This window comes from Triticum urartu, chromosome 3A (genome assembly GCF_056163025.1).
Source record: "Triticum urartu cultivar PI428250 chromosome 3A, HENAU_Tu73, whole genome shotgun sequence".
In the NCBI taxonomy this organism is placed as follows: Eukaryota; Viridiplantae; Streptophyta; class Magnoliopsida; order Poales; family Poaceae; genus Triticum; species Triticum urartu.
Window position 1 is genome coordinate 513,525,597 of NC_141875.1, and position 27,927 is coordinate 513,553,523.

Consider the following 27,927-nt stretch of genomic DNA (forward strand, 5'->3'; position numbering starts at 1 on the left):
CCGGATTCTATCTGATCCAGATATCCATGCGCAAGATCTCTGACTGTAGTTCCGGAACACGTCGACGGCCAAATTGAGGACCAATCATGCAGATTGTTGTCGTGATGCGATAAGAGCACGCCGCCACGTCGTTGCTTCCACCAAGCGACGCCATCGCCGCCACATCGGAGGACGCCAGCCTACGCCGCTCACAGCCGCCAGCTGAAGACGGACGCCAAATCGGGCCGGATCCCGATCCGCCGCCACCGCCTCATGTGCACGATCCGCCACCTCGAAGCAGCCGTGCGCCGCCCGTCCAAACGAAGAAGATGAACATCAAGGAAAGAGGTAACATGTAAGGTCCAGTGTGTAGTCCAACGCGAGCAAAATGAACATTAAGTACGTAGTACCTGTACATTAAATTGTACTATATTCATACACATTCATGGCATACAAAGTTCATCTCTGAATTTTAGCAATTTTCGGGGTGCAAACGAGCGCAGAATCACGACGCGAGTGATCGACGATGATGCTGGCCCTGCAGGTGCGTGCGCATCTGCAATTTGCGCAAACTTCGTCCTCCGCGGAGCACGACTTCCCCACCTCCTCCTCGCCCTTCGCCGTCGCGTCGGTCGCGAGTTAGAAAACGTGCTGTCAAAAGCGACGCCGCAGCGCGAGCGATACCTTCTTGCTCTCACCTCGCGCCGGGCCCCGCACCGACGACACCGAGCACACCACCAACCTGCCCCCGACCTCCGACCCGCCCGCCTTGCAGGTTACGCCCCGCCCAATCGCCCGTCACCTTCGCTTCCAAAACCCGCAAAATCGCTCCCTCCCGCGAAAAACACCTGCCGCACGCCGCCCCGCCTCTGCGCCTCTCCCCCTCCCCTGTCCGCTCAGGCGGCCAAACCTTTGCTTCCATTCTTTCCATCCACCCGCCGATGCGATGCCGACGCCCCAACCCCACCCACCGCCTGCCAGCGCCACGCCACCGCACCCCCGCGCGCGCGGCCGTGGCTATATCACCACGCATCCAACCTCCGGCACGCTGAGCCTATCCCTCCCTCTCTCTCTCCCACTCCACTCCCCACCCTTCCGGCCACCGCCGCCCCAGCCGCCCGCGCGCCGGCGAGGAGGGGTGAGTAGTGAGGAGCAACGATGGAGCCGGGGACCCATCCTCCCTGCGCGGCCTGCGGGGACGACGCGCACGCCGCCTGCCGCGCCTGCAGCTACGCGCTCTGCAAGGCGTGCCTCGACGAGGACGTCGCCGAGGGCCGCGCCGCCTGCGCGCGCTGCGGCGGGGAGTACGCCGTCTCCGACCCAGGTCCGTTTTCCTCTGACAGAAGCTTGGCAGCCCAGCGAGGGGGTTTGCGCTGATGAGTTTGCTCTCTGTTCCAGCGAATGGCAAGGGGAGCGCCGCGGAGGAGGAGGAGGCGGCGGTGGAGGACCAGCTCGTCGCCGAGGGCCTGCGTGGGCGGGCCACAATGGCGAACCAACTCAGCGATCGCCAGGTGAAGTCATTTATTCGTGCAACTGTCCGGTTTTGTGTAGAACAGCTGAACACACACCTGACACCCCTCAAGGAAGGGGAATTTCCTACAGTTCTGACAATGTTGGACGTGATTTTGGTTCAACAGGATGTAGTAAGTCATGCCAGGACCCTGAGCAGCATGTCTGGAGTTGGGAGTGGTAGGCATACTTCTCTACTTTGCTTGGGCTTTTTACCTTACTCTGATGTCGCTCGAGTACTGAATTTTTTTTACTCACTCTGGATTTGAAGAGTTGAATGACGAATCCGGGAAGCCCATCTGGAAGAACAGGGTTGACAGTTGGAAGGAGAAGAAGAATGAGAAGAAAGCCTCAGCGAAAAAGGCTGCGGCTAAAGCACAAGTTCCGCCTGTGGAAGAACAGATCATGGAAGAAAAGGAGTAAGAATTACGCATCCATTTATACATCCTTAAATTGATTACTTTAGAGCTTTTACTTCTATCAATGTGTCTGAATAAATGAATATTTGTAAATCTCTCCTTGACCATTTTTAGGTATAATCATAACAATTACTCCCTCCGTCCCAAAATAAGTTCAGCGACACTTATTTTGGGACAGAGGGAGTATATAGTTAGCTCATTCGCACCCAAGATTCTTTTTAGATGAGCTAGATGCCAGTTATATTTGAAATTGACCTTAATGTCTCATGTGACTATCTTACCAGATCCCATATACAAACTTCTATATCTCCCATGTACTGGGGAAAATAGCTGAAAATGTGATATTGTATTCACACTTCATATCTCATTAACATGCTTCATTTACACCTTAGTCACAAAATTTGTTGCTTAACTTGGCCTATAACCATTAACCACACCTTGTTTATACATCTTAACATCAGGTTGTCAATTTAATACATTTAACTTTTCTGCTATTATACTCTCCCCTGGCTTAGTTCAAAACCTTTTGAGCTTCACCTCTGCTACATTATAAAATAACATGGTGTTTTGTTGAAATGCATAATGTCACCTTCCCTCATTAGCTTACGATTTTGGGTGAGTTGGCTGGTTCATATAATTCAAGTGTTTTAATTTTAATATGCTGACAATTTATTGTTACACACCAAACGATTTTGCAGTTTGACAGATGCGTATGAGCCACTTTCCCGGATCATCCCTATATCGAAGAACAAGCTCACACCTTACAGGGCAGTCATCATTATGCGGCTAGTTGTTCTCGGGCTCTTCTTCCACTACCGTATCACCAACCCTGTCGACAGCGCCTTTGGTCTCTGGCTGACTTCAGTCATATGTGAGATCTGGTTCGGTTTCTCCTGGATCCTGGATCAATTTCCCAAGTGGTGTCCTGTCAACCGAGAGACTTACGTTGATAGGCTGATTGCACGGTATGCTCGGTAGTAGTACCACTAAAACTGTTTATATTATACTCCCTCCGTTCCCAAATATAAGTCTTTTTAGAGATTCCAACAAGTGACTACATACGAAGCAAAATGAGTGAATCTACACTTTAAAATATGTCTACATACATCCGTATGTCGTGGTCCATTTGAAATGTCTAAAAAGATTTATATTTAGGAACGGAGGGAGTATATCAGTAAGCATTGTTTGTACTGAATTTCATAATCCATGCATGTTACAGATATGGAGATGGAGAAGATTCTGGGTTAGCACCTGTGGATTTCTTTGTCAGTACAGTGGATCCATTGAAAGAGCCTCCGCTAATCACTGCGAACACTGTGCTGTCCATTCTTGCGGTGGACTATCCTGTTGAGAAAATTTCGTGCTACGTCTCTGACGATGGAGCTGCCATGCTCACGTTTGAATCACTTGCTGAAACTGCGGAATTTGCAAGGAGATGGGTTCCATTTTGCAAGAAGTTCTCCATTGAGCCACGAACTCCTGAGTTCTACTTCTCACAGAAGATTGACTACTTGAAGGACAAAATACACCCGTCTTTCGTCAAGGAGCGTAGGGCTATGAAGGTATATTTCGATTGGACAGTTTGACAACGTCCTTTATTTTGGAAGTTTCATTTTGCTGTTAGTCATGTAAATAAGCATTGTGTTTTGTGCAGAGAGATTATGAAGAGTTCAAGGTGAGGATAAATGCTTTGGTTGCCAAGGCTCAGAAGACACCTGAGGAAGGCTGGGTCATGCAGGATGGGACACCATGGCCTGGGAACAACTCTCGTGACCACCCCGGCATGATTCAGGTAATTTGCTTTTCACTATTGAAATCAGTCCAGGAAATGTTATGGGTCAATCGCCTTTTTTAAAAACATATAAGGTGATCTTTGACTGACGAGCTATTTTAACATGGTCCCTCTTAGTATTGAGGTTTATACACGTCATAATAATGAAGTGTACTCTGCCATTTGGACTTGAAAGTTCAATATAAAGCTTGGTTTTGCCTTTCATATTACTCCATATAAGCAACGGCAAAGTGCCAACTTTCTTTAACCTCTTAAGATATTAAGACATAACAAAAACCTTTACAAATAAAAAAACAGGATCTATTTGGTAGTTAATTTTCCTGGGCATTGTGCCCAAAATCATTCATTATTTGTTCAGCATACGATTAGTTGCCATTGTCTCAAATGTCCTCACTGAAGCTGAACTTACATGAGATCAGGTTCCACTTACATGATTAAAAGCAAAGTCGTAGTTTGCAGATGTGGAACTGATGCTTCTAGTATGATGCCTGCTGACCTTCCAAGAAAACCAACGAATAGTTACCTTGTCGGCGATTTTTTCAAACTTATCCTTATCGTATTTCTGACTTCTGGTTGCAGGTTTTCCTTGGTGAGACCGGTGCTCGCGATTACGATGGAAATGAGCTTCCTCGGCTAGTATATGTTTCAAGAGAGAAAAGACCAGGGTACCAACACCACAAGAAGGCAGGGGCTATGAACGCTCTGGTAAATCCTTTTTTAGAGAGAATTATCCTATTTATTTGTTTATTTTGACAAAATTTGCTTGAATACAAGGTTACTGAATAATTATCTAATTTGGCAGGTCCGAGTGTCTGCTGTTCTGACAAATGCTCCCTACATTCTTAACCTTGACTGTGATCACTATGTTAACAACAGCAAAGCTGTGCGTGAAGCAATGTGCTTCATGATGGACCCTTCCGTTGGTAGAGATGTCTGCTATGTCCAGTTCCCACAGAGATTCGATGGGATTGATCGCAGTGATCGTTATGCCAATAGGAACGTCGTGTTCTTTGATGTAAGCATTATGCCACTGATGTGTATTCCATTTAAGTATCTTTACCCAACTTATATGTTCATACTTATCATGCACAGGTTAACATGAAAGGGCTTGATGGCATCCAAGGGCCGGTTTATGTGGGAACTGGTTGTTGTTTCTATAGGCAAGCACTCTACGGTTATGGGCCACCATCTCTGCCTGCCCTTCCAAAATCGTCGGCTTGTTCATTCTGCTGCTGCTGCTGTCCTAAGAAAAAGGTTGAAAAAACTGAGAAGGAAATGCACAGAGACTCCAGACGAGAGGACCTTGAATCTGCCATTTTCAATCTACGGGAAATCGACAGTAAGTGCACGAACTATGTGGAATAAAACGTTCTAAATCTTAAGAGTTGTGTTTTCGTAACATTGGTTGCTTTTGCAGACTACGACGAGTATGAGCGGTCCATGCTTATCTCCCAGATGAGCTTCGAGAAGTCGTTTGGGCAGTCTTCGGTATTCATTGAATCAACTCTTATGGAGAATGGGGGTGTTCCTGAGTCTGTAGACCCTTCTACACTGATTAAAGAAGCCATTCATGTCATTAGCTGTGGATATGAAGAGAAAACTGAATGGGGAAAAGAGGTTAGCTCTTGCTCTTCAGTGTCTATACTTATGTCGAATTACTTGACTATGCCTCAGTCATTTTGCTCTGTTCACTAGGCATGACTGCTTGTTCTGCTTTTTTGTCAGCTTGGTTGGATCTATGGTTCAGTTACAGAGGATATTCTGACTGGGTTTAAGATGCATTGCCGTGGGTGGCGATCAATCTACTGCATGCCGATAAGACCCGCATTCAAGGGATCAGCCCCAATCAACCTTTCCGATCGTTTGCACCAGGTTCTTCGGTGGGCTCTCGGTTCTGTTGAGATCTTCTTCAGCCGGCATTGCCCGCTGTGGTACGGCTACGGTGGTGGCCGTCTGAGGTGGCTCCAGAGGCTGTCCTACATCAACACCATCGTCTACCCCTTCACCTCTGTCCCTCTCGTCGCATACTGCTGCCTGCCTGCCATTTGCTTGCTCACTGGCAAATTCATCATTCCAATCGTAAGATTTCTGAACACACATACATTGACATCGGACTCTGATGATTATCACTGTTAAACGATGATAACATTGTTCACTTGTTGACAATACAGCTCTCCAATGCCGCAACAATATGGTTTCTTGGTCTCTTCACCTCCATCATCCTGACGAGTGTCCTGGAGCTGCGGTGGAGCGGCATTGGCATTGAGGACTGGTGGCGCAACGAGCAGTTCTGGGTCATCGGTGGCGTGTCTGCTCATCTCTTTGCCGTGTTCCAGGGTATCCTCAAGATGGTGATCGGGCTGGACACCAACTTCACGGTCACGAGCAAGGCCGCGGAGGACGGCGATTTCGCTGAGCTGTATGTGTTCAAGTGGACGACGGTGCTGATCCCGCCCACGACGATCCTGGTTCTCAACCTCGTCGGCGTGGTGGCCGGGTTCTCGGACGCGCTCAACAGCGGCTACGAGTCATGGGGGCCGCTCTTCGGCAAGGTGTTCTTCGCCATGTGGGTGATTATGCACTTGTACCCGTTCCTCAAGGGTCTCATGGGCCGCCAGAACCGGACTCCCACCATCGTCATACTCTGGTCCGTCCTGCTGGCCTCGGTCTTCTCCCTCCTCTGGGTCAAGATCGATCCCTTTATCACCGGTGCCGAGACCGTCGCCACCGGAGCCTGCAGCAGCATCGACTGCTGAGCAACTGCCACTGCTTGGAGGTCCAGGCAATTGTTTGCTGGTCAGCGGATGTGTGTATTTGATCAATGTAAAAACCTTTGCCCACCATTACAGAGGTGATGTAGGCTACTATTTTGTGTCGATTTTTTCACTGCTGTTGACTCTCTTATGGAAAGTTTTGGTGTTAAAGCCGCTGGAATTATGAGCGGCCAAAGTTGAAGTTCGTGTAAAGCATACTTGTAGAAAGGAAGCATGTACTTCTGTATAGAGATAAAAAAAGAGTCTGCACCAGAGGAACCTGAAATTGTATCTGATATGGAAGATGATAACATTGTCAGTTGTGACTGGCCTTCTAAAAGGAAGCAAACGGGGTGTACTCCTCGGCCTTTTAGAATTGAGATTTTTTTAACTCTGTCACCCCATCGACAGTTTGGAGAATGCTTCAAACTATCGATGCAACCACATTGTGTTCCAGAAGCTACAGCCAGTTCCGTTTTTCCAATGTCAACTTTGCGGTCGCATGATTCTAGTTTTGCCATAGAACTACTCTAACCAAGTGTATCATCATCATCTAGCACGACCTTTCCGAGTAAATAGCATAAAACTACTACTTTACAGGCTAGGGTTTCAAAAAACTACCACTTTTTAATTTTTCTCAGAAAGCTACCAAACGAGCGGTCGGCTGTTTCAAAAAACTCCAAATCCTCTTTCTTAAAAAATTAAACATGTTTATGACAAGTCGGGCCCGCCACTAAATGCACCGTTTGTTTGACCGTTAGCTGACATTTGGGACCCACATGTCACTGTCTCTTTTAAAAAACCGCAATCAGGTCCTTGTAAATTTTCACAAAAGCAATTGGCTCCCTCCCGTCCCCCTGCTCCAGAACGACAGGAGCTGCGCTGGCCAGCAGCCCCGCCGGATGAGCTCGCCGGCCAGCAGCTTCGTCATCGCCGCGGGCCTTCCTTCGGTCGCCCGTCGTCATCCACTGCGCACGGGGTGGACCTCCCGTTCGGCGAGGCAGTGGGTGGCCGCCGTCGCAGGCGAGGTAGGCGTGGCCGCCGGCGCACACAGGCGAGGGGGGCGTGGCGGCGGCCACAGGCGAGGGGCGGGGCGGCGTGGTGGTCGGCGTAGGCAAGGGACGGCGTGGCGGCGGCCACAGGCGAGGGGCGGCGTGTTTCCGGCCGCTGCGGGCGCGGCTCGCCGGCCGCAGGTGATGCACGGCGTCGGCCCGGAGGTGGCATCGCGGTTCCAGGCAGAGCTCTCGAGATCGAGCTCCTGCCATGGCGGGTGCCCCTCCTCTGGATCTGGGGATCTGATTGCTTTTTTTGAAAAATTTCAGGGACTCGATTGCTTTTTTAGAAAACTTCCAGGGACCCGATTGCTTTGTCAGACACTGACATGTGGGCCTCACATGTCAGTTAACGGTCAAACACACGGTCAAATAGACAGAATGTTTAGTGGCGGGCCCGACCTGTCATAAACAGATTTAATTTTTAAGCAACGGGCATTTGGTGTTTTTTGAAACAGCCGACCGCTCGTTTAGTAGCTTTCTGAGAAAAATTAAAAAGTGATAGTTTTTTGGAACCCTAGTCTGTAAAGTAGTAGTTTTATGCTATTTACTCGACTTTTCCAGCATCAGCTTTTGGACTACCTTTTTACCCACTACAAACATCAGATCGGAGTGCTAATTACCGCATTCTCAGTGAAAAAGGCGCACTGATGAGACATCAATCGCTGCTACCTAATCGTCACGAGGACGTGAATTAGAATTACACACGCGAGGAACACGGCTCATCGATGGATTATCCTATGTGTCAAGAATGACGTGGCCAAATGATGCCCGGTGTGCTGCTCTAGTGATGCGGCCTAGCTATATCAATCGAGTGCTAGTGCTAGTGCTAATGCTACTTATGGGGCGCGTTTAGCTTGCTATCGTGGCCAGCGTGGTGGGTATTGATTGCATGAACAACGTAAGGGCATGAGTGGGGAATCAAGCCTTAGTATGATGCTTGTACTATGCAATCATGAGCGTTCATTAGGGCGGCGATCGATCCATCATTGCCCCCGTAAATCGCCGTGGCAAAGCGGGCAATATGGATCAACAAACTACTGTAAACTTACTTCACCAGTCGGGAATTGGTCTACCGATCGAGTAAGAGCATCACTGCATGTCTGCTGCATTCGTGCAATCTGTACGCAAGCAGCAAATTTGACTGCACGAGATCAAGATCAAGTGGTAGTTCAAACGGTTAGGGCAACTCCACCGACTCAAATGGATACATGTTTTGTCCGTTTTTTACCTATTTGGGTTGGCCAAACGATAGTGTCTGTTTTTTTTGGTCGACGCCTGCATCCAACGCTACCTGACGAGTTTTTTTCCAGACAGACTTAAAAAACGCAGAAACACATTCAAACTTAACATAATTAGCATAACTAAACATTAAACGCGGGCCAAATGCCCGCCAAAATTCACTTAAACATAATTAAACATAAAAAAGTATGCGCCTCGCCGCACGCTGCCCTAGGCCTCGTCGTCCTCCCCGGACCAGTGGGGTCGATGAGCTCCAGCATCGGGCCAAGGAATGTCGCCTCCCAGGGCCGCGCCGCATCCTGCGGCGGGCGCGTTCCTCCTCCTCCTCCCTTGCCCAACGGCTTTCCAGCTCCATCCGCCGCTCGCCGTTGGCTCGCTCCTTCACCAGCACGTGCACCCTCCATTGTGGAGGTACGCCGTCTCCTGCTCGTCGCGCCGAGCCACACGGGTGCCACACGGAACCACTCGCGGAGCTGGCCGGTCCACTGGTACCACTCCAGTTCGGGCTCCATGGGTGGTGGCTCGACCTTGGGCTCGAGGAGTGCCGACAGCGGAGGGATGATGTAGTCGCCGGCCGTGGACAGCGCGAGGGCCTCCTCCAGGCCATCTCAGTGCGCGTCCTCGTCGCACCTGCTCTCCTCTAGAGCGCGCTGCAGGGCCGCCTCCAGCGCGGCCTGATAGGCCGCCTCCGCCTCCTCCTCCTTCGGCTTGACCTACGGGGGCGACGGTGCGACGGCGGGGTTGAGCTGCACGCCGCGACGATGCTCCTCGTTGTGCTCGAGCGCGAACCAGATCTCCCAATTGGGAGAGTCCGACGCGTACGCAGGGAGCCGCCGCCGCTCCGGCGTCAAAAGTTTGCGCCACCTGCGCACCTCCAACATATGTGTTGGTGCACTGGGATGTACATGCTCTCCCTTTCCAGCGGCGGGGCTCAGCGTCGAGTAGGTGGCGGCGACGCCCGGGACGAGCTAGCGCCGGGGGTGAACTTTCCCTTGGACCATCTAAAGAAACCGCGAGCTAGGGTTTGGATGTCTCCGACGAGGGGCAAGGTTGGCTAGATGTGGACGGGAAGTGGATGAGGCCGCCTTCCCGCACGCTTGCATTAAAAAGGACGGCGACCCGACGCTTCCACCCACTGTCAGGCGGGCCCGAGGTCGATGGTCTCGTTTAATACGACCATGAGCCATGGTTGGGCGGCCGACAGATGAGACCGTGGCGGACAACGAAGGACGCGTGTCATGTCTGTTTCGTATTCGCGTGGACGCAAACCAAACACAAATTTGGGTCTGAAATGCATCCACACGAACACCAAGCGGACATGGTTTGGGTGTTGGTCGCATTGGGCCGGCGTTTTGGTCTGTTTCAACCCAAATAGACACGCGGGGACAGTTTTGGGTCGAGTTGCTCTTAAACAGGAGTAGAGTAGGAGCGTAGAACCGCGCGTACAAGATCGCATTGTATGATTACCGTCAGCGTCTCAACGAGGTACCGTGAAAAGATGAGATCACTGCGGTGCCCTTGCCAGAAGCGGCAGCGCAACTCAAAAGCGACCAATGCCGCAGCTAGCTGTGCATCGTGTTGCGAGGAGTACGGAGAGGGACCGGTCCGTGTATGATGGGCTACCCAAGCTGCGTTCTGCATGCATGATGGGGATGGCCGTGCGAGAAAGCGCGATTGGCGGCGGAGTACGCTTCAAGCCTAAACTAAAATTAGGCCGGCCAGTCCACGGAAAAGTCTAACAAAGGAGACTGAAGCACTAATCTTGTCCAGCTCTCATCACTCTCTCCACTCGACTTCGCCTTCTTCTACTCACCTCAAGGCGATCATTGCCCACATCGGTCCATGCTGCATATATAACTGGTTTACTCTTCTGAATTTGTGATACTGCAGTGGATACATACATACATACAGTAGAACAATGCGACCACGGCACAAAGGCAACACTTAATAATAACAACGACATTGGCCAGCAAACGAAAACAAGAGGTATACCCTGCTTTGCAAATGCGGCTCTTCGTTGTATTTTTCGTCATTTTTCTCAATTGATCAATTGATCTATGCTGGTTTAGGAGTGCAACATGCACTGCTACACCACACAGCAACAGCAAATTTCGGATCCGACTATTCCACATGCAGTGGTAAACCAACCTCGTTATCTGCACACTTTGCAGAGGCAGACGACCAGGATGATCACGAACGCCAAGCAGGACAGGCCAATGGCGAGCCCGAGAACCACCGCGCTGGGGCCGCCACGAGCGTCGTCGCCGCCGTCCGCGTCACCGTCACTGCCGCCGTCGTCGTAGCCCGCCGTGCTCTTCTCGGACTGCGCCGTTGCCGGGGGAGCCGTGACCGGGAACCCGTACTTGTCGCACGGCGCCACCCCCACGGCCACCTCGGCGGAGAGCTCCGACCTGTTGTAGCACAGCTTGCCGTTCCCGGCCGCCCTGAACACCTGTAGCCTCGACAAGAACCTGGCGCTGAACGGCACCACGCCGTCGAAGTCGTTGTTCTCCAGGTTGAGCTCCTTGAGGCCCCTCATCTCGGACAAGAACGGCGGTATGCTCCCGTTGAGCCGGTTGGAGCCCAGGTTGAGCACCTCCAGCTCGGGCAGCGTCGAGACGGTCTCCGGGATGCCGCCGGAGAGGGAGTTGTTGGACAGGTCCACGGTGGTGAGCCAAATGAGGTCACCGATGTGTGCGGGGATCTGCCCTTTGAGAGCGTTGGAGCTGAGGTTGAGGTGGGTGATGCCGCCAAGGTGGGTGATGGTGTCGGGGATGGCGCCGGAGATGCGGTTGCCGGAGAGGTCGAGGTGCGTCAGGTTGGGGCAGTGCCAGTGGTGCGGGAGGAAGCCGGATAGGTTGGCATTGGAAATGGTGAGGCGGTTGAGGTGGTCCATGTGCGAGATGACCACGGCCAGCTCGGACGGGGAGCCGGTGGCGAGAGGGGTGTTCGCGACGGTGAGCTCGGTGAGGTTGGCGAGGCGGGAGAGCCAGACCGCGGAGAGGCGGCCGAGAGACGCGGTGCAGGAGAAGGATAGGAGACCCGCGGCGAGCTGCTCCGGCGGGAGGAGCCGCGGCGGCGCGGCGGGGCAGTCCGAGAAGGCGAGCGCGCGGAGCGACGGCGCGAGCGCCTCGAGCGCCGCGGCGGAGACGGAGGTGGTGTCGGAGCAGTTGGTGAGGGCGAGCGACGTCACGCGCCGGAACGGCGCCCCCGCGTCGCAGGACGCGGCCACGGCGCCGCCCGCGTCGCAGGGGTCGCCGGCGCGGCGCGCGCCGAGGCCGAGCGCGCGCAGCGCCAGCAGCTGCTGCGGGTCCAGCTGCGCGCGGCCGGCGAGCCCGAGCGCGAAGGAGGCGGTGGCCGCGACGCTGATGAGCAGTAGGAGGAGGCGAGAGGCGGCGAGGGTGGCGGCCATGCCCACGGACGCGCAGAGGCAGAGGCAGAGCACGGCGCGCGTTGGAGCACGGGAAAGGTTTCAAAGGTGGAGCGAGTGGTGCGCGCGCTCGGTTTACGAGGCTTTGTCCTGCCCGCGTCGCTGGCGGGGCCCCCGCCCCCGGCTCGACGCGGCCCGTTGGATGCTTGGATGGACGCGGGCGGACGGTCGGATGCGGGCGTGTGCGTTGTTTGGGCAGCGGGGGTCGGTGGCTTTCGGCATCAGCGCACAACGCTCGTCCCCGGCCTCGGCAGAGAGCGCAGCAGATGCAGCGGCGGTAGCAGCTCGTGGCTGTCTGGGGTATCCGTGCCGATGCCGTTGTCTCGGCTGCGCAGAGACAGAGGGAGAGGGCAACATCTTGTCAAATGCTTCCATGAGAGGGCGGCTGCTGCTTCCTGCCAGTCTTCATGTGACGGCCTGCAGAAACTTCGCACGCTACGATGGCCATCGCGTGCCTGAGCAGTTCTCGCAGCTCTGCAACGAAACGGCGTGGTCGGACCTGCCAAGCTCGCTCGTGACAGAACAGCGACGGCATCGCACTGGTAACTGGGTCGGGGTTTGATGTCCTGTAGCGCGGTGAATTCTGTTTATCTTCAAGGGGCAGTGAATTCTGAGCGTTTAATCTGAACAGCCCGGGGCATCTTCATGGATAATGCTATAAATTTGTTCCCTAATTTTTTTAATTAAATTTCTATCCTAACTTGCTTCTAAAAATAGTTTTTTTTGAAAGGATCAGATCAAGAGGTACAAAGCATCTCAAACATAAGAAAAATTACACCTAGATTCCGAGACCACCGAACGACTACTACTGCTGCCAGAACGAGCCACCGACGTGGCACTGACGCCACTTCCCTATCGGAGCCGGCTTGACCTAAGGACTAGTCGGGAAGTCTTCATGCATGTGCACCTAAGGACTAGCGCCCTAGAGGCGTAGTCGTCGCCCGTTGAACTTCTGCATAGATCTGAAGCACCTAACACCAAAGCTCGCCACATGACGAGAAATTCTAACCTCACCGCCCCAAGCAGACGATTGGAATCTACGACGGAGCTCCGTCGACTACGTTCATACAAACGAACTCGGGGAGGATCGAAACCCAAAAAGCAATCTCGAAGAAGAAGCACCGTGATCCGCCTGAGCGCCGCAACTGCGAGGACTGAAAACCCTAACCTAAACTACTAACCGGAGCGGAGGCACCGGGATTTAACCGGCTGGTGGTATGGCGCACAAAGGGAAGGCGAATCCACGGGCTTGCCGATGAAGTCTGGAGGGGAAATTTTGCCCTAGACGGCTAGGGTTAGGGAAGGAAATGAGAGGATAAACGTAAATATAGTTATGTCATCATCCAACGAGACATCATATAACTATTCCTATAGTTTGTATGGAATCACCCAATAAGAGGTGACACAATGACAAGTTCGTGTGCTTGTGTGAGGTGCTGAGTCAAGACAGCGACTGGCCTCTCATCCGCAAACCCAAGTCACCCAGTTCTATACCACCACCAGCACTCGTCCTTCATCGTTGCTTAAGGTTGTCGTCGATGAGCCCACGTAACCAGGGAGGTCAGCGGTGGCGAGGAAACCTCTCTCACTTGCATCCTCGGCCGGGTGTGAGCCAAATCTTGTAGGGCATTGAACCATGTAGTCGTTTTCTTCGGCGGGTGGCAACTGTGGGACGACCATATAGTTATGCTCCTAGCCGTCCTTGGTAATGATGCTCCGTTCCCTCCTCAATTCCCATGGCTACTGTCAGTGTCAAAACCGGCGGATCTCGGGTAGGGGGTCCCGAACTGTGCGTCTAGGCAGATGGTAACAGGAGACAAGGGACATGATGTTTTTACCCAGGTTCGGGCCCTCTCGATGGAGGTAAAACTGAAGGAAATATGCCCTAGAGGCAATAATAAAGTTATTATTTATTTCCTTATTTCATGATAAATGTTTATTATTCATGCTAGAATTGTATTAACCGGAAACATAATACATGTGTGAATACATAGACAAACTTAGTGTCACTAGTATGCCTCTACTTGACTAGCTCGTTAATCAAAGATGGTTATGTTTCCTAACCATGAACAAAGTGTTGTTATTTGATTAACGAGGTCACATCATTAAGAGAATGATCTGATTGACGTGACCCATTCCATTAGCTTAGCACCCGATCGTTTAGTATGTTGCTATTGCTTTCTTCATGACTTATACATGTTCCTATAACTATGAGATTATGCAACTCCCGTTTACCGGAGGAACACTTTGGGTACTACCAAACGTCACAACGTAACTGGGTGATTATAAAGGAGTACTACAGGTGTCTCCAAAGGTACATGTTGGGTTGGCGTATTTCGAGATTAGGTTTTGTCACTCCGATTGTCGGAGAGGTATCTCTGGGCCCTCTCGGTAATGCACATCACTTAAGCCTTGCAAGCATTGCAACTAAATGAGTTAGTTGCGGGATGATGTATTACAGAACGAGTAAAGAGACTTGCCGGTAACGAGATTGAACTAGGTATTGGATACCGACGATCAAATCTCGGGCAAGTAACATACGATGACAAAGGGAACAACGTATGTTGTTATGTGGTCTGACCGATAAAGATCTTCGTAGAATATGTAGGAGCCAATATGGGCATCCAGGTCCCGCTATTGGTTATTGACCGGAGACGTGTCTCGGTCATGTCTACATTGTTCTCGAACCCGTAGGGTCCGCACGCTTAAGGTTATGATGACAGTTATATTATGAGTTTACATGTTTTGATGTACCGAAGGAGTTCGGAGTCCCGGATGAGATCGGGGACATGACGAGGAGTCTCGAAATGGTCGAGACGTAAAGATTCATATATTGGATGATATGGTTAGGCCAAGGGGTCAAGCCCATGAGGCTTTAGGTCGGTGCAAAAGGAGTTTTGCGGAGGCCAGGGGGCCAAACGCCGGAGACCCTAGCGTCTGGCCCTGGGCCAGACGCCGAGGCCCATGGCGTCTGGGCCAGACGCCAAGGATTGTGGCGTTTGGTCCTGGAGTCCGAGTGGGACTCTTGCCTTTCGGGCAAAACCGACTTTGAGGAGGCTTTTGCTCCAAGTTTCGACCCCGGGGCTCAACATATAAATAGAGGGGCAGGGCTAGCACCAAAGACACAACAAGTTGATCCACGTGATCTATTCCTTAGCCGTGTGCGGTGCCCCCAGCCACCATATTCCTCGATAATACTGTAGCGGAGTTTAGGCGAAGCCCTGCTGCTGTAGTACATCAAGATCGTCACCACGCCGTCGTGCTGACGGAACTCTTCCCCGACACTTTGCTGGATCGGAGTCCGGGGATCGTCATCGAGCTGAACGTGTGCTCGAACTCGGAGGTGCCGTAGTTTCGGTACTTGATCAGTTGGATCGTGAAGACGTACGACTACTTCCTCTACGTTGCGTCAACGCTTCCGCAGTCGGTCTGCGTGGGTACGTAGACAACACTCTCCCCTCTCGTTGCTATGCATCACATGATCTTGCGTGTGCGTAGGAATTTTTTTGAAATTACTACGAAACCCAACAGTGGTATCCGAGCCTAAGTTATTTATGTTGATGTTATATGCACGAGTAGAACACAAGTGAGTTGTGGGCGATATAAGTCATACTACCTACCAGCATGTCATACTTTGGTTCGGCGGCATTGTTGGACGAGACGACCCAGACCAACATTACGCGTACGCTTACGCGAGACCGGTTCCCCCGACGTGCTTTGCACATAGGTGGCTTGCGGGCGACAGTCTCTCCAACTTTAGTTGAACCAAGTGTGGCTACGCCCGGTCCTTGCGAAGGTTAAAACGGAGTCTATTTGACAAACTATCGTTGTGGTTTTGATGCGTAGGTGAGATTGGTTCTTACTTAAGCCCGTAGCAGCCACGTAAAACTTGCAACAACAAAGTAGAGGACGTCTAACTTGTTTTTGCAGGGCATGTTGTGATGTGATATGGTCAAGGCATGATGCTGAATTTTATTGTATGAGATGATCATGTTTTGTAACCGAGTTATCGGCAACTGGCAGGAGCCATATGGTTGTCGCTTTATTGTATGCAATGCAATCGCGATGTAATGCTTTACTTTATTACTAAACGGTAGTGATAGTCGTGGAAGCATAAGATCGGCGAGACGACAACGATGCTACGATGGAGATCAAGGTGTCGCGCCGGTGACGATGGTGATCATGACGGTGCTTCGAAGATGGAGATCACAAGCACAAGATGATGATGGCCATATCATATCACTTATATTGATTGCATGTGATGTTTATCCTTTTGCGCATCTTATCTTGCTTTGATTGACAGTAGCATTATAAGATGATCTCTCACTAAATTATCAAGAAGTGTTCTCCCTGAGTATGCACCGTTGCCAAAGTTCGTCGTGCCCAGACACCACGTGATGATCGGGTGTGATAAGCTCTACGTCCATCTACAACGGGTGCAAGCCAGTTTTTGCACACGTGGAATACTCAGGTTAAACTTGACGAGCCTAGCATATGCAGATATGGCCTCGGAACACGGAGACCGAAAGGTCGAGTGTGAATCATATAGTAGATATGATCAACATAGTGATGTTCTCCATTGAAAACTACTCCATCTCACGTGATGATCGGTTATGGTTTAGTTGATATGGATCACGTAATCACTTAGAAGATTAGATGGATGTCTATCTAAGTGGGAGTTCTTAAGTAATATGATTAATTGAACTTAAATTTATCATGAACTTAGTCCTGGTAGTATTTTGCAAATTATGTTGTAGATCAATAGCTTGCGTTGTTGCTTTCATATGTTTATTTTGATATGTTCCTAGAGAAAAATTGTGTTGAAAGATGTTAGTAGCAATGATGCGGATTGGATCCGTGATCTGAGGTTTATCCTCATTGCTGCACAGAAGAATTATGTCCTTGATGCACCGCTAGGTGACAGACCTATTGCAGGAGCAGATGCAGACATTATGAACGTTTGGCTAGCTCAATATGATGACTACTTGATAGTTTAGTGCACCATGCTTAACGGCTTAGAATCGGGACTTCAAAGACGTCTTGAACGTCATGGACCATATGAGATGTTCCAGGAATTGAAGTTAATATTTCAAGCAAATACCCGAGTTGAGAGATATGAAGTCTCCAACAAGTTCTATAGCTAAAAGATGGAGGAGAATCGCTCAACTAGTGAGCATGTGCTCAGATTGTCTGGGTACTACAATCGCTTGAATCAAGTGGGAGTTAATCTTCCAGATAAGATAGTGATTGACAGAATTCTCTAGTCACCATCACCAAGTTAGTAGAACTTCGTGATGAACTATAATATGCAAGGGATAACGGAAACAACTCCCAAGCTCTTCGTGATGCTGAAATCAACGAAGGTAGAAATCAAGAAAAACATCAAGTGTTGATGGTTGACAAGACCACTAGTTTCAAGAAAAGGGCAAAGGGAAGAAGGGGAACTTCAAGAAGAACGGCAAGCAAGTTGCTGCTCAAGTGAAGAAGCCCAAGTCTGATCCTAAGCCTGAGACTAAGTGTTTCTACTGCAAAGGGACTGGTCACTGGAAGCGGAACTACCCCAAGTGATTGGCGGATAAGAAGGATGGCAAAGTGAACATAAGTATATTTGATATACATCTTATTGATGTGTACTTTACTAGTGTTTATAGCAACCCCTCAGTATTTGATACTAGTTCAGTTGCTAAGATTAGTAACTCGAAACAGGAGTTGCAGAATAAACAGAGACTAGTTAAGGGTGAAGTGACAATGTGTGTTGGAAGTGGTTCCAATATTGATATGATCATCATCGCACACTCCCTATACTTTCGGGATTAGTGTTGAACCTAAATAAGTGTTATTTGGTGTTTGCGTTGAGCATGAATATGATTTGATCATGTTTATTGTAATACGGTTATTCATTTAAGTAAAAGAATAAATTGTTGTTCTGTTTACATGAATAAAACCTTATATGGTTACACACCCTATGAAAATAGTTCGTTGGATCTCGATCGTAGTGATACACATAATCATAATATTGAAACCAAAAGATGCAAAGTTAATAATGATAGTGCAACTTATTTGTGGCACTACCGTTTAGGTCATATTGGTGTAAAGCGCATGAAGAAACTCCATGCTGATGGGCTTTTGGAATCACTTGATTATGAATCAGTTGATGCTTGCGAACCATGCCTCATGGGCAAGATGACTAAGACTCCGTTCTTCGGAACAATGGAGCGAGCAACAGATTTGTTGGAAATCATACATACTGATGTATGTGGTCCGATGAATATTGAGGCTCGCGACAGGTATCATTATTTTCTGATCTTCACAGATGATTTGAGCAGATATGAGTATATCTACTTGATGAAACATAAGTCTGAAACATTTGAAAAGTTCAAAGAATTTCAGAGTGAAGTGAAAAATCATCGTAACAAGAAAATAAAGTTTCTACGATCTGATCGTAGAGAAGAGTATTTGAGTTACGAGTTTGGCTTTCAGTTAAAAACAATGTGAAATAGTTTCACTACTCACGCCACCTGGAACACCACAATGTAATGGTGTGTCCGAACGTCATAACCGTACTTTATTAGATATGGTGCGATCTATGATGTCTCTTACCGATCTACCACTATCGTTTTGGGGTTATGCATTAGAGACAGCTGCATTCACGTTAAATAGGGCACCATCTAAATCCGTTGAGACGACACCGTATGAACTATGGTTTGGCAAGAAACATAAGCTGTTGTTTCTTAAAGTTTGAGGTTGCAATGCTTATGTGAAAAAAGTTTCAACCTGATAAGCTCAAACCCAAATCGGAGAAATGTGTCTTCATAGGATATCCAAAGGAAACTATTGGATACACCTTCTATCACAGATCCGAAGGCAAGACTTTTGTTGCTAAATTCGGAAACTTTCTAGAGAAGGAGTTTCTCTCGAAAGAAGTGAGTGGGAGGAAAGTAGAAAACTTGATAAGGTAATTGTACCTTCTCCCTTATTGGAAAGTAGTTCATCACAGAAATCTGTTCTTGTGACTACTACACCAATTAGTGAGGAAGATAATGATGATGATCATGTAACTTCAGATCAAGTTACTACCGAATCTCGTAGGTAAACCAGAGTAAGATCCGCACCAGAGTGGTACGGTAATCCTGTTCTGGAAGTCATGTTACTAGACCATGACGAACTTGCGAACTATGAGGAAGTGATGATGAGCCTAGATTCCGCGAAATGGTTTGAGGCCATGAAATCTGAGATATGATCCATGTATGAGAACAAAGTGTGGACTTTGGTTGACTTGCCCGATGATCGGCAAGCAATTGAGAATAAATGGATCTTTAAGAAGAAGACTGACGCTGATGGTAATGTTACTATCTACAAAGCTCGACTTGTCACGAAAGGTTTTCGGCAAGTTCAAGGGATTGACTACGATGAGACCTTCTCACCCGTAGCGATGCTTAAGTCCGTCCGAATCATGTTAGCAATTGCCGCATTTTATGATTATGGAATTTGGCAAATGGATGTCAAAACTGCATTCCTGAATGGATTTCTGGAAGAAGAGTTGTATATGATGCAACCAGAAGGTTTTGTCGATCCAAAAGGAGCTAACAAAGTGTGCAAGCTCCAGCAATCCATCTATGGACTGGTGCAAGCATCTCGGAGTTGGAATATACGTTTTGATAAGTTGATCAAAGCATATAGTTTTATACAGACTTGCGGTGAAGCCTGTATTTACAAGAAAGTGAGTGGGAGCACTACAACATTTCTGATAAGTATATATGTATGACATATTGTTGATCGGAAATAATGTAGAATTAATCTGCAAAGCATAAAGGAGTGTTTTTAAAGAAGTTTTTCAAAGAAAGACCTCGGTGAAGCTGCTTACATATTAAGCATCAAAATCTATAGAGATAGATCAAGACGCTTGATAAGTTTTTTCAATGAGTACATACCTTGACAATATTTTGAAGTTGTTCAAAATGGAGCGGTCAAAGAAAGAGTTCTTGCCTGTATTACAAGGTGTGAAGTTGAGTAAGACTCAAAGCCCGACCACGGCAGAAAATAGAAAGAGAATGAAAGTCATTCCCTATGCCTCAGCCATAGGTTCTATAAAGTATGCCATGCTGTGTACCAGATCTATTGTATACCCTACACTGTGTTAAGCAAGGGAGTACAATAGTGATCTAAGAGTAGATCAATGGACAGCGGTCAAAATTATCCTTATTGGAATAAGGAAATATTTCTCAATTATGGAGGTGAACAAAAAGGTTCGTCGTAAAAAGTTACGTCGATGCAAGTTTTGACACAGATCTGGATGACTCTAAGTCTCGATCTAGATACATATTGAAAGTGGGAGCAATTAGCTAGAGTAGCTCCGTGCAGAGCATTGTTGACATAAATATTTGCAAAATACTTACGGATCTGAATGTGACAGACCCGTTGACTAAAATTATCTCACAAGCAAAACATGATCACACCTTAGTACTCTTTGGGTGTTAATCACATAGCGATGTGAACTAGATTACTGACTCTACTAAACCCTTTGGGTGTTGATCACATATCGATGTGAACTATGGGTGTTAATCACATGGTGATGTGAACTATTGCTGTTAAATCACATGGCGATGTGAACTAGATTATTGACTCTAGTGCAAGTGGGAGACTGAAGGAAATATGCCCTAGAGGCAATAATAAAGTTATTATTTATTTCCTTATTTCATGATAAATGTTTATTATTCATGCTAGAATTGTATTAACCGGAAACATAATACATGTGTGAATACATAGACAAACTTAGTGTCACTAGTATGCCTCTACTTGACTAGCTCGTTAATCAAAGATGGTTATGTTTCCTAACCATGAACAAAGTGTTGTTATTTGATTAACGAGGTCACATCATTAAGAGAATGATCTGATTGACGTGACCCATTCCATTAGCTTAGCACCCGATCGTTTAGTATGTTGCTATTGCTTTCTTCATGACTTATACATGTTCCTATAACTATGAGATTATGCAACTCCCGTTTACCAGAGGAACACTTTGGGTACTACCAAACGTCACAACGTAACTGGGTGATTATAAAGGAGTACTACAGGTGTCTCCAAAGGTACATGTTGGGTTGGCATATTTCGAGATTATGTTTTGTCACTCCGATTGTCGGAGAGGTATCTCTGGGCCCTCTCGGTAATGCACATCACTTAAGCCTTGCAAGCATTGCAACTAAATGAGTTAGTTGCGGGATGATGTATTACAGAACGAGTAAAGAGACTTGCCGGTAACGAGATTGAACTAGGTATTGGATACCGACGATCAAATCTCGGGCAAGTAACATACCGATGACAAAGGGAACAACGTATGTTGTTATGCGGCTTGACCGATAAAGATCTTCGTAGAATATGTAGGAGCCAATATGGGCATCCAGGTCCCACTATTGGTTATTGACCGGAGACGTGTCTCGGTCATGTCTACATTGTTCTCGAACCCGTAGGGTCCGCACGCTTAAGGTTACGATGACAGTTATATTATGAGTTTACATGTTTTGATGTACCGAAGGAGTTCGGAGTCCCGGATGAGATCGGGGACATGACGAGGAGTCTCGAAATGGTCGAGACGTAAAGATTCATATATTGGATGATATGGTTAGGCCAAGGGGTCAAGCCCATGAGGCTTTAGGTCGGTGCAAAAGGAGTTTTGCGGAGGCCAGGGGGCCAAACGCCGGAGACCCTGGCGTCTGGCCCTGGGCCAGACGCCGAGGCCCATGGCGTCTGGGCCAGACGCCAAGGATTGTGGCGTTTAGTCCTGGAGTCCGAGTGGGACTCTTGCCTTTCGGGCAAAACCGACTTTGAGGAGGCTTTTGCTCCAAGTTTCGACCCCGGGGCTCAACATATAAATAGAGGGGCAGGGCTAGCACCAAAGACACAACAAGTTGATCCACGTGATCTATTCCTTAGCCGTGTGCGGTGCCCCCAGCCACCATATTCCTCGATAATACTGTAGCGGAGTTTAGGCGAAGCCCTGCTGCTATAGTACATCAAGATCGTCACCACGCCGTCGTGCTGACGGAACTCTTCCCCGACACTTTGCTGGATCGGAGTCCGGGGATCGTCATCGAGCTGAACGTGTGCTCGAACTCGGAGGTGCCGTAGTTTCGGTACTTGATCGGTTGGATCGTGAAGACGTACGACTACTTCCTCTACGTTGCGTCAACGCTTCCGCAGTCGGTCTGCGTGGGTACGTAGACAACACTCTCCCCTCTCGTTGCTATGCATCACATGATCTTGCGTGTGCGTAGGAATTTTTTTGAAATTACTACGAAACCCAACAAAAACCCTACTCCTGCTTGATTAATATTGATGATATGGGTAGTACAAGAGTAGATCTACCACGAGATCAAGGAGGCTAAACCCTAGAAGCTAGCCTATGGTATGATTGTTTTTTCGTCCTACGGACTAAAACCCTTCGGTTTATATAGACACCGGAGAGGGCTAGGGTTACACAGAGCCGGTTACAATGGTAGGAGATCTACATATCCGTATCGCCAAGCTTGCCTTCCACGCCAAGGAAAGTCCCTTCCGGACACGGGACAAAGTCTTCAATCTTGTATCTTCATAGTCCAGGAGTCCGGTCGAAGGTATAGTCCGGCTATCCGGACACCCCCTAATCCAGGACTCCCTCAGTAGCCCCTGAACCAGGCTTCAATGACGACAAGTCCGGCGCGCAGATTGTCTTCGGCATTGCAAGGCGGGTTCCTCCTCCAAGTACTTAATAGAAGATTTTGAACACAAAGGTAGTGTCCAGCTCTGCAAAATAAGTTTCCACATATTGCCATAGAGAGAATAATATTTACACAAATCTAACATGCTGACGTATTCTGTAGCATGACATTACACCACGGCCAAGTTTTTATTCGAATCGTTTTACTGTCCCACCTCAGCGAGTTTAGCGAGGCGGTTTCCTTGGCACGTCTTGTCAAAGCAGAGATCGTGTCCCCTTATTCCAGGATTCTCATCAATACGGGCATGGGTAACCCAGTCGTACCCGTTGGTATGTTTTCTCGATCAAAGGCGAGTCCCAAACAGTCACGGGGAGGGCCCTTAGTATTCAACCTCTTATAAAGAGACCAAGGCCTTACTCCTTTCTTTCAATCTCAAACGAGTTCGCCCTTCGCCTCGAGTTCCAACACCCAAGGCTCCAGATTTCAGGCGCTTCGGACCTTCGACAATGTCCGGTTCCGACCTTCGAGGCCGATGGATGCCCTCCTCCGTCACGAAGGAGGACATGCTGAAGTTGAGAGAGGCCAGGTTCTTGACCGGCGAAATCTGGCATAGGCTGCCTGCTCAAGGGCAGGTCATTCCCACTCCCAAGCCTGGTGAGAGTGTGGTGTTCATGTCTCACTTCCTTCGGGGGCTAGGCTTCCCGACGGATCCCTTCGTGAGGGGGCTCATATTTTATTATGGGCTGGAATTTCATGACTTAGCTCCGGAGTCCATCCTCCATATTTCCTCATTCATCGTCGTGTGTGAAGCCTTCCTCCGTATTACTCCTCACTTCGGACTATGGCTCAAGACCTTCAAAGTAGAGCCGAAGATGATCGAGGGACGACACGCGGAGTGCGGAGGTGCTTTTATAAGCAAGAATGCTGGTGCTCCATGGCCCGAGGGCTCTTTTCAAGAGGAGTCTTGCTTATGGCAACGAGAGTGGTTTTACATCACCGTTCCCAGGGGCACCAAGTGGGTGGCGCCACCTGCCTTTCGCTCGGGTCCCCCACCACAGCTAGTGTCATGGGTCAATAAAGGACTGGACTGGGGGCCATCCAAGGACGTGCCCTTGTTGCAGGGCCGCATTCGAGATCTCTTAGAAAGAGACATTAGCCTGGTCGTGGTGACGCAGGTCATGTTGATCCGCAGAGCCTTGCCCGGCAAACGTCGCCCCCTTCGCCTGTGGGAGTTCAATCCGGAGGGACCACGAGCTCTCCAGCATTTCATGGGCCAACGCCCGTGGAGATGTACAAATTGTTCTTCGGATCACAAGCAATGTGTCCGGACTTGACCGAGGACGCAGGCCTGAGCTGCAATCGCCCGGATACTCAAGTAAGTAGCCTTGTGCCCGAACTTGCTAGCCGTATATTTATCATAAAATTGCCCCTAAAAGAGCTGTCCTTTAAACAAGAGTGGATAGCGAAAGCAAAGTTAATCAGGTGTCCGGCTCCCCTCCCCGAGACCACGCCGGGTCCCGTGCTAGTTAGGATGTTGGAGGTTGTGCCTTCGAAGGAAAGCGAGGGAGGGGACAAGGAAGCTACAGCCTCCTCAAAGGAGTTTGTCCGGAAGGGAGGAATCAAAAATTCCTTTCCTCAGGGGAAGAAGAGGACCGCCTCTGACGAACTGGAGACCATGGCCTCAAAGCGGGGGAAGAAATCTTTGTCAGAGGATCCTGCGCCGGGGGATACTTCGGCTGAATTATACCCTCAAGGGGATCAGCCCTCCACCGAGCCGTAAGTAGAGAGGAGTTTTTATTTTTAAGAAATGAGAGAAATCCTTGCGTTATATCTGAGAAGAGTAATCAAAAATTTACCTTGTAGCTCGGACCTTAGCCCTTCTCAGCAGAGCTCGTCTTCGGGGGATCTTCTTCTGGAGATGATGGAGAGCGGAACGCCTCCCCCTGCCGTACCGCCTTGCGAGGCGGGCGACCCTGAGGTATCGTCGCGGAGGGTTTCTACGAATCCGGCAGGGCCGGAAGGTAGTCGTATGGCCCCACAAAGCCCTCCGTGTCCGGCCTTCGAAAAGGGCCATCAAACGAGTCCGGCACCATCTGGTGCGCGATCGGAGGAGCTGAAGGATCTGCTAGGGCGAGCATCTATCTCAGAGGAGCACCGTGCATTGATGGGTACGGTGATCGAGAGGATTTCATCCGCGGAGAGCGGATTGCACGAGGCCGTCAGGAGTTTACTGACAGGTTTTGAGGTACGCGAAATAATGCACCCTTTTTTGACAGTTGTGCATAAATAAGATGTGCCCTGTGTAGATAGTAGCCCCTAAGACTCTATGTGTTGTCAAAAGTGACGGCGCGCAGAGGATCATAATCCCAGGTCTAATATGCCGCCTTCATACGTAGGTGGCGAAGTGTCGGGTGGCCAGCCGGACTGATGAATTTGCCGAGCTAAAGCAGCAACTTGACGCGGCAGATGCCGACATCGCGCTTGTCAACAAGCGGCTTGACGAGGCACAAGGTATGTAATTACTCCGGCGGCACCTGGTAAGAGGAGCTTTATGCCAGTATCTTACAATGTGTGCGCTTGATGCAGATGGTGCTGCTGCCATGGAGAATCTTTGGGCGGAACTTGCCCGAGCCAAGGAGCAAGCCAGGAAAAGTGATGCGGCTGCCGGAAAGGCAATTGAAGAGCTGAAAGCCGAACAGGCTACTCACTGCCGAAGCAAGAAGGAAATGGCTGAGATGGCTGTGAAGCCGAAGAGCGCTGCTGACCGTTGCAAGCTTCTTGAAAAAGAAGATCAGGCGGAACAAACGGACCTGGAGAAGGCCGTTGCCGATGCCAAGGATGCTCGCTCTGCGATGAGAACTATGAAGGAGGAGCTGCGTCAGGCCGGAGAGATCGCGGCTGGAAAGCCCTTTATGTTGCGGAGGAAGTTCTGTGATCCTAAACATGCTCCGTTAGACCGGATGTGGAGTACGGCGGACACCTATCTGGATTTGGCAGCGAGTGCTGCAGATGCGGCCGAACACTTCCGAGATCAAGAAGATCGCGAAGTGGAAAAGCTCTTTTGGTCGCAGTTCCACAATCCGGAGCGTCCACTGTCATTAGCTGATCGTTTGGCCGAATGGGCCGAGCTAAATAGGTTGTCCGGACTCGCCATGAAGTATGTCATGAGTCATCTGTGGCTAGAGAGGCCAGAGCCGAAAAGTTATTTCAACTTGATGCAACAGTTCCTTGGTGCGGCGCCGCATATCAATGCGATGAAGAGGTCAACGTGCATAGAGGGTGCGCGGATGGCTCTTGCCCGTGTCAAGACATACTGGGCGGAAATGGAGGCCACCGCTGTTGCATCCCCAGACTCAGATGGAAGCCGAGTACCTGCCGAGCACTATTTTCAGGAAGTTCTGCAAGGCGCTCGTTTAATAGAGACGCAGTGCTCGAAGGATACTATATTCGAATAGCATATATTATTGTAAAACAATATTTTGATAAATTGTAGAAGCTTTTTATACTTGTGCCTGCAAGTATTATAATACCTCCTGTGCGGCCGTTTAACATATATGTATATATAATCTGAAAGATGGCAGTCGTCGGCTTCAGCCCCCACGCACATAATGCGGGGGTGTTCGCAGAAGGCGCATTTTCACACTTGATCCAACGTCTTGGTCCTACAAAGGAGGTGATAGCGCAGCGAACTAGGCAATCGGACTATGATGCTTTATCACTTTCACTTAGCCATAGGAGTTTGACAGTGAGGCTACTTATATAGCCCCTGGTGGCGCCTGCGCTCGCCTGAACTCGGGGCGCGTATGTGTTCGTTAATGCGGAGGAATCCTAAAGATTCCGGTAAGTCATAGAGTGGTTGACCAGTCTCACGCTATATCATGACAGTCAGTTTTCGGCTTTCTCTACTGAGGTGCTCGCCTGGCCGAACCAGGGCACAATCGCAGTAGTTCTCCTGGTGCCGCCTTAGCCGATAGAGCAGAACGTAAGGTAGAAAAACACAGGAGCCGGGCAAACCCAACATTTGACCAAAGACATGATTCGGAGCTGATGCATATAAGGCCAAACTCGCGACGGCGAACACTCCCTAAGGTATTCGGTCTTTATGAGGGCGGGCGGGATAACGCCCTTAGTAATAAGCCCCTAGTGTCCAGGTACGCGCAAAACTCTGACGTGGACACATGCCAAAACGCCAGCCTCCTCCTTGGTTATACCAAGAAACCAGGGGATGTGTATCAACAAGAGATAGTAAAAAAGGTTTACGCAGGGTCTTAATCTGAAAAGAATCCTTGGAACGGGTCCCTGCTGCATGTCTGCGCCTATGTCTCCGTTGTGCCGTATCCTGGACGGGCGTAGCACGGTGTTCATCTGCAAAAGAGAGGAACTTAGTTGAAGAAAGATCGTGCCGAACATGAGTTATACTAAATAAACAAAGTATAAATCAAAATTGGTAAAATTGAGCTTTATTGTCTCTTGTTTTATATGCGCGGAGCCCCTAGTACAGGGGTATACGGCTATTAAGCCTTTATCAATTGTATGTTTATGCCGGACTCGTCTAGCTGTGTCCGTGGTCTTGACGACCTATTTAGGTGCTTTGGCTGGTGAAGCCGCTTTATTGTGGGGCTGTCAAGGCAGCCACACTGTCTTCCGCGCGGGAGGAACACTCAATGTTTTCCCTTTAATGAGATGATGCCTCGTGGACCGGGCATCTTAAGCGTAAGAGATGCATAATGCGGTATTGCGTTAAAGCGGGCGAAAGCTTCGCGTCCCAGCAGTGCTTGATAGCTACTTGAGAATGGGGCAATGTGGAAAGTTAGCTGTTCGCGACGGAAGTTATCGGGGGAGCCGAACATAACTTCTAGCCTGCGAGAACCCATGCAACGGGCATCCGGGCCTGGCGTTACCCCTTGAAAGGAGGTTTTGCTATGGCGAATTTTTGTTGGGTCTATCCCCATGTTGCGGATTGTGTCCTGGTATAACATGTTTAGACCACTGCCGCCATCCATCAGGACATTTGTAAAGTGGAGTCCACCGATTATTGGATCTAATACCAGGGCAGT

General features: G+C 49.3%; 2 protein-coding genes across 2 annotated transcripts; one reads left to right on the forward strand and one right to left on the reverse strand.

Moving 5' to 3' along the window:
- The first annotated feature begins 1,009 nt into the window (after positions 1-1,009).
- Positions 1,010-6,763, forward strand: IRX1 (cellulose synthase family protein). The gene is made up of 13 exons (XM_048708521.2): positions 1,010-1,303; positions 1,378-1,490; positions 1,617-1,668; positions 1,760-1,907; positions 2,606-2,872; positions 3,127-3,469; positions 3,562-3,699; positions 4,279-4,404; positions 4,502-4,714; positions 4,792-5,038; positions 5,117-5,316; positions 5,425-5,778; positions 5,871-6,763. Exons 1-13 carry the CDS (start codon positions 1,138-1,140, stop codon positions 6,453-6,455), a joined length of 2,952 nt encoding a protein of 983 aa, XP_048564478.1. The 5' UTR covers positions 1,010-1,137; the 3' UTR covers positions 6,456-6,763.
- A 3,826-nt stretch (positions 6,764-10,589) lies between these two features.
- On the reverse strand, positions 10,590-12,304 carry LOC125548618 (receptor-like protein 51). Its single transcript, XM_048712183.2, has one exon. The coding sequence runs from the start codon at positions 12,156-12,158 to the stop codon at positions 10,899-10,901; it is 1,260 nt and encodes a 419-aa protein (XP_048568140.1). The 5' UTR covers positions 12,159-12,304; the 3' UTR covers positions 10,590-10,898.
- Between the last annotated feature and the right edge of the window lie 15,623 nt (positions 12,305-27,927).

What these genes read in the sequence shown, in the direction of transcription:
- IRX1 (XM_048708521.2), top strand. Translation starts at nt 1,138, where the DNA reads ATGGAGCCGGGGACCCATCCTCCCTGCGCGGCCTGCGGGGACGACGCG. An exon ending in GTACGCCGTCTCCGACCCAG is followed by an intron (nt 1,304 to 1,377) that starts GTCCGTTTTCCT and finishes TCTCTGTTCCAG; the next exon opens with CGAATGGCAAGGGGAGCGCC. An exon ending in CAGATCATGGAAGAAAAGGA is followed by an intron (nt 1,908 to 2,605) that starts GTAAGAATTACG and finishes ACGATTTTGCAG; the next exon opens with TTTGACAGATGCGTATGAGC.
- LOC125548618 (XM_048712183.2), bottom strand. Translation starts at nt 12,158, where the DNA reads ATGGCCGCCACCCTCGCCGCCTCTCGCCTCCTCCTACTGCTCATCAGC.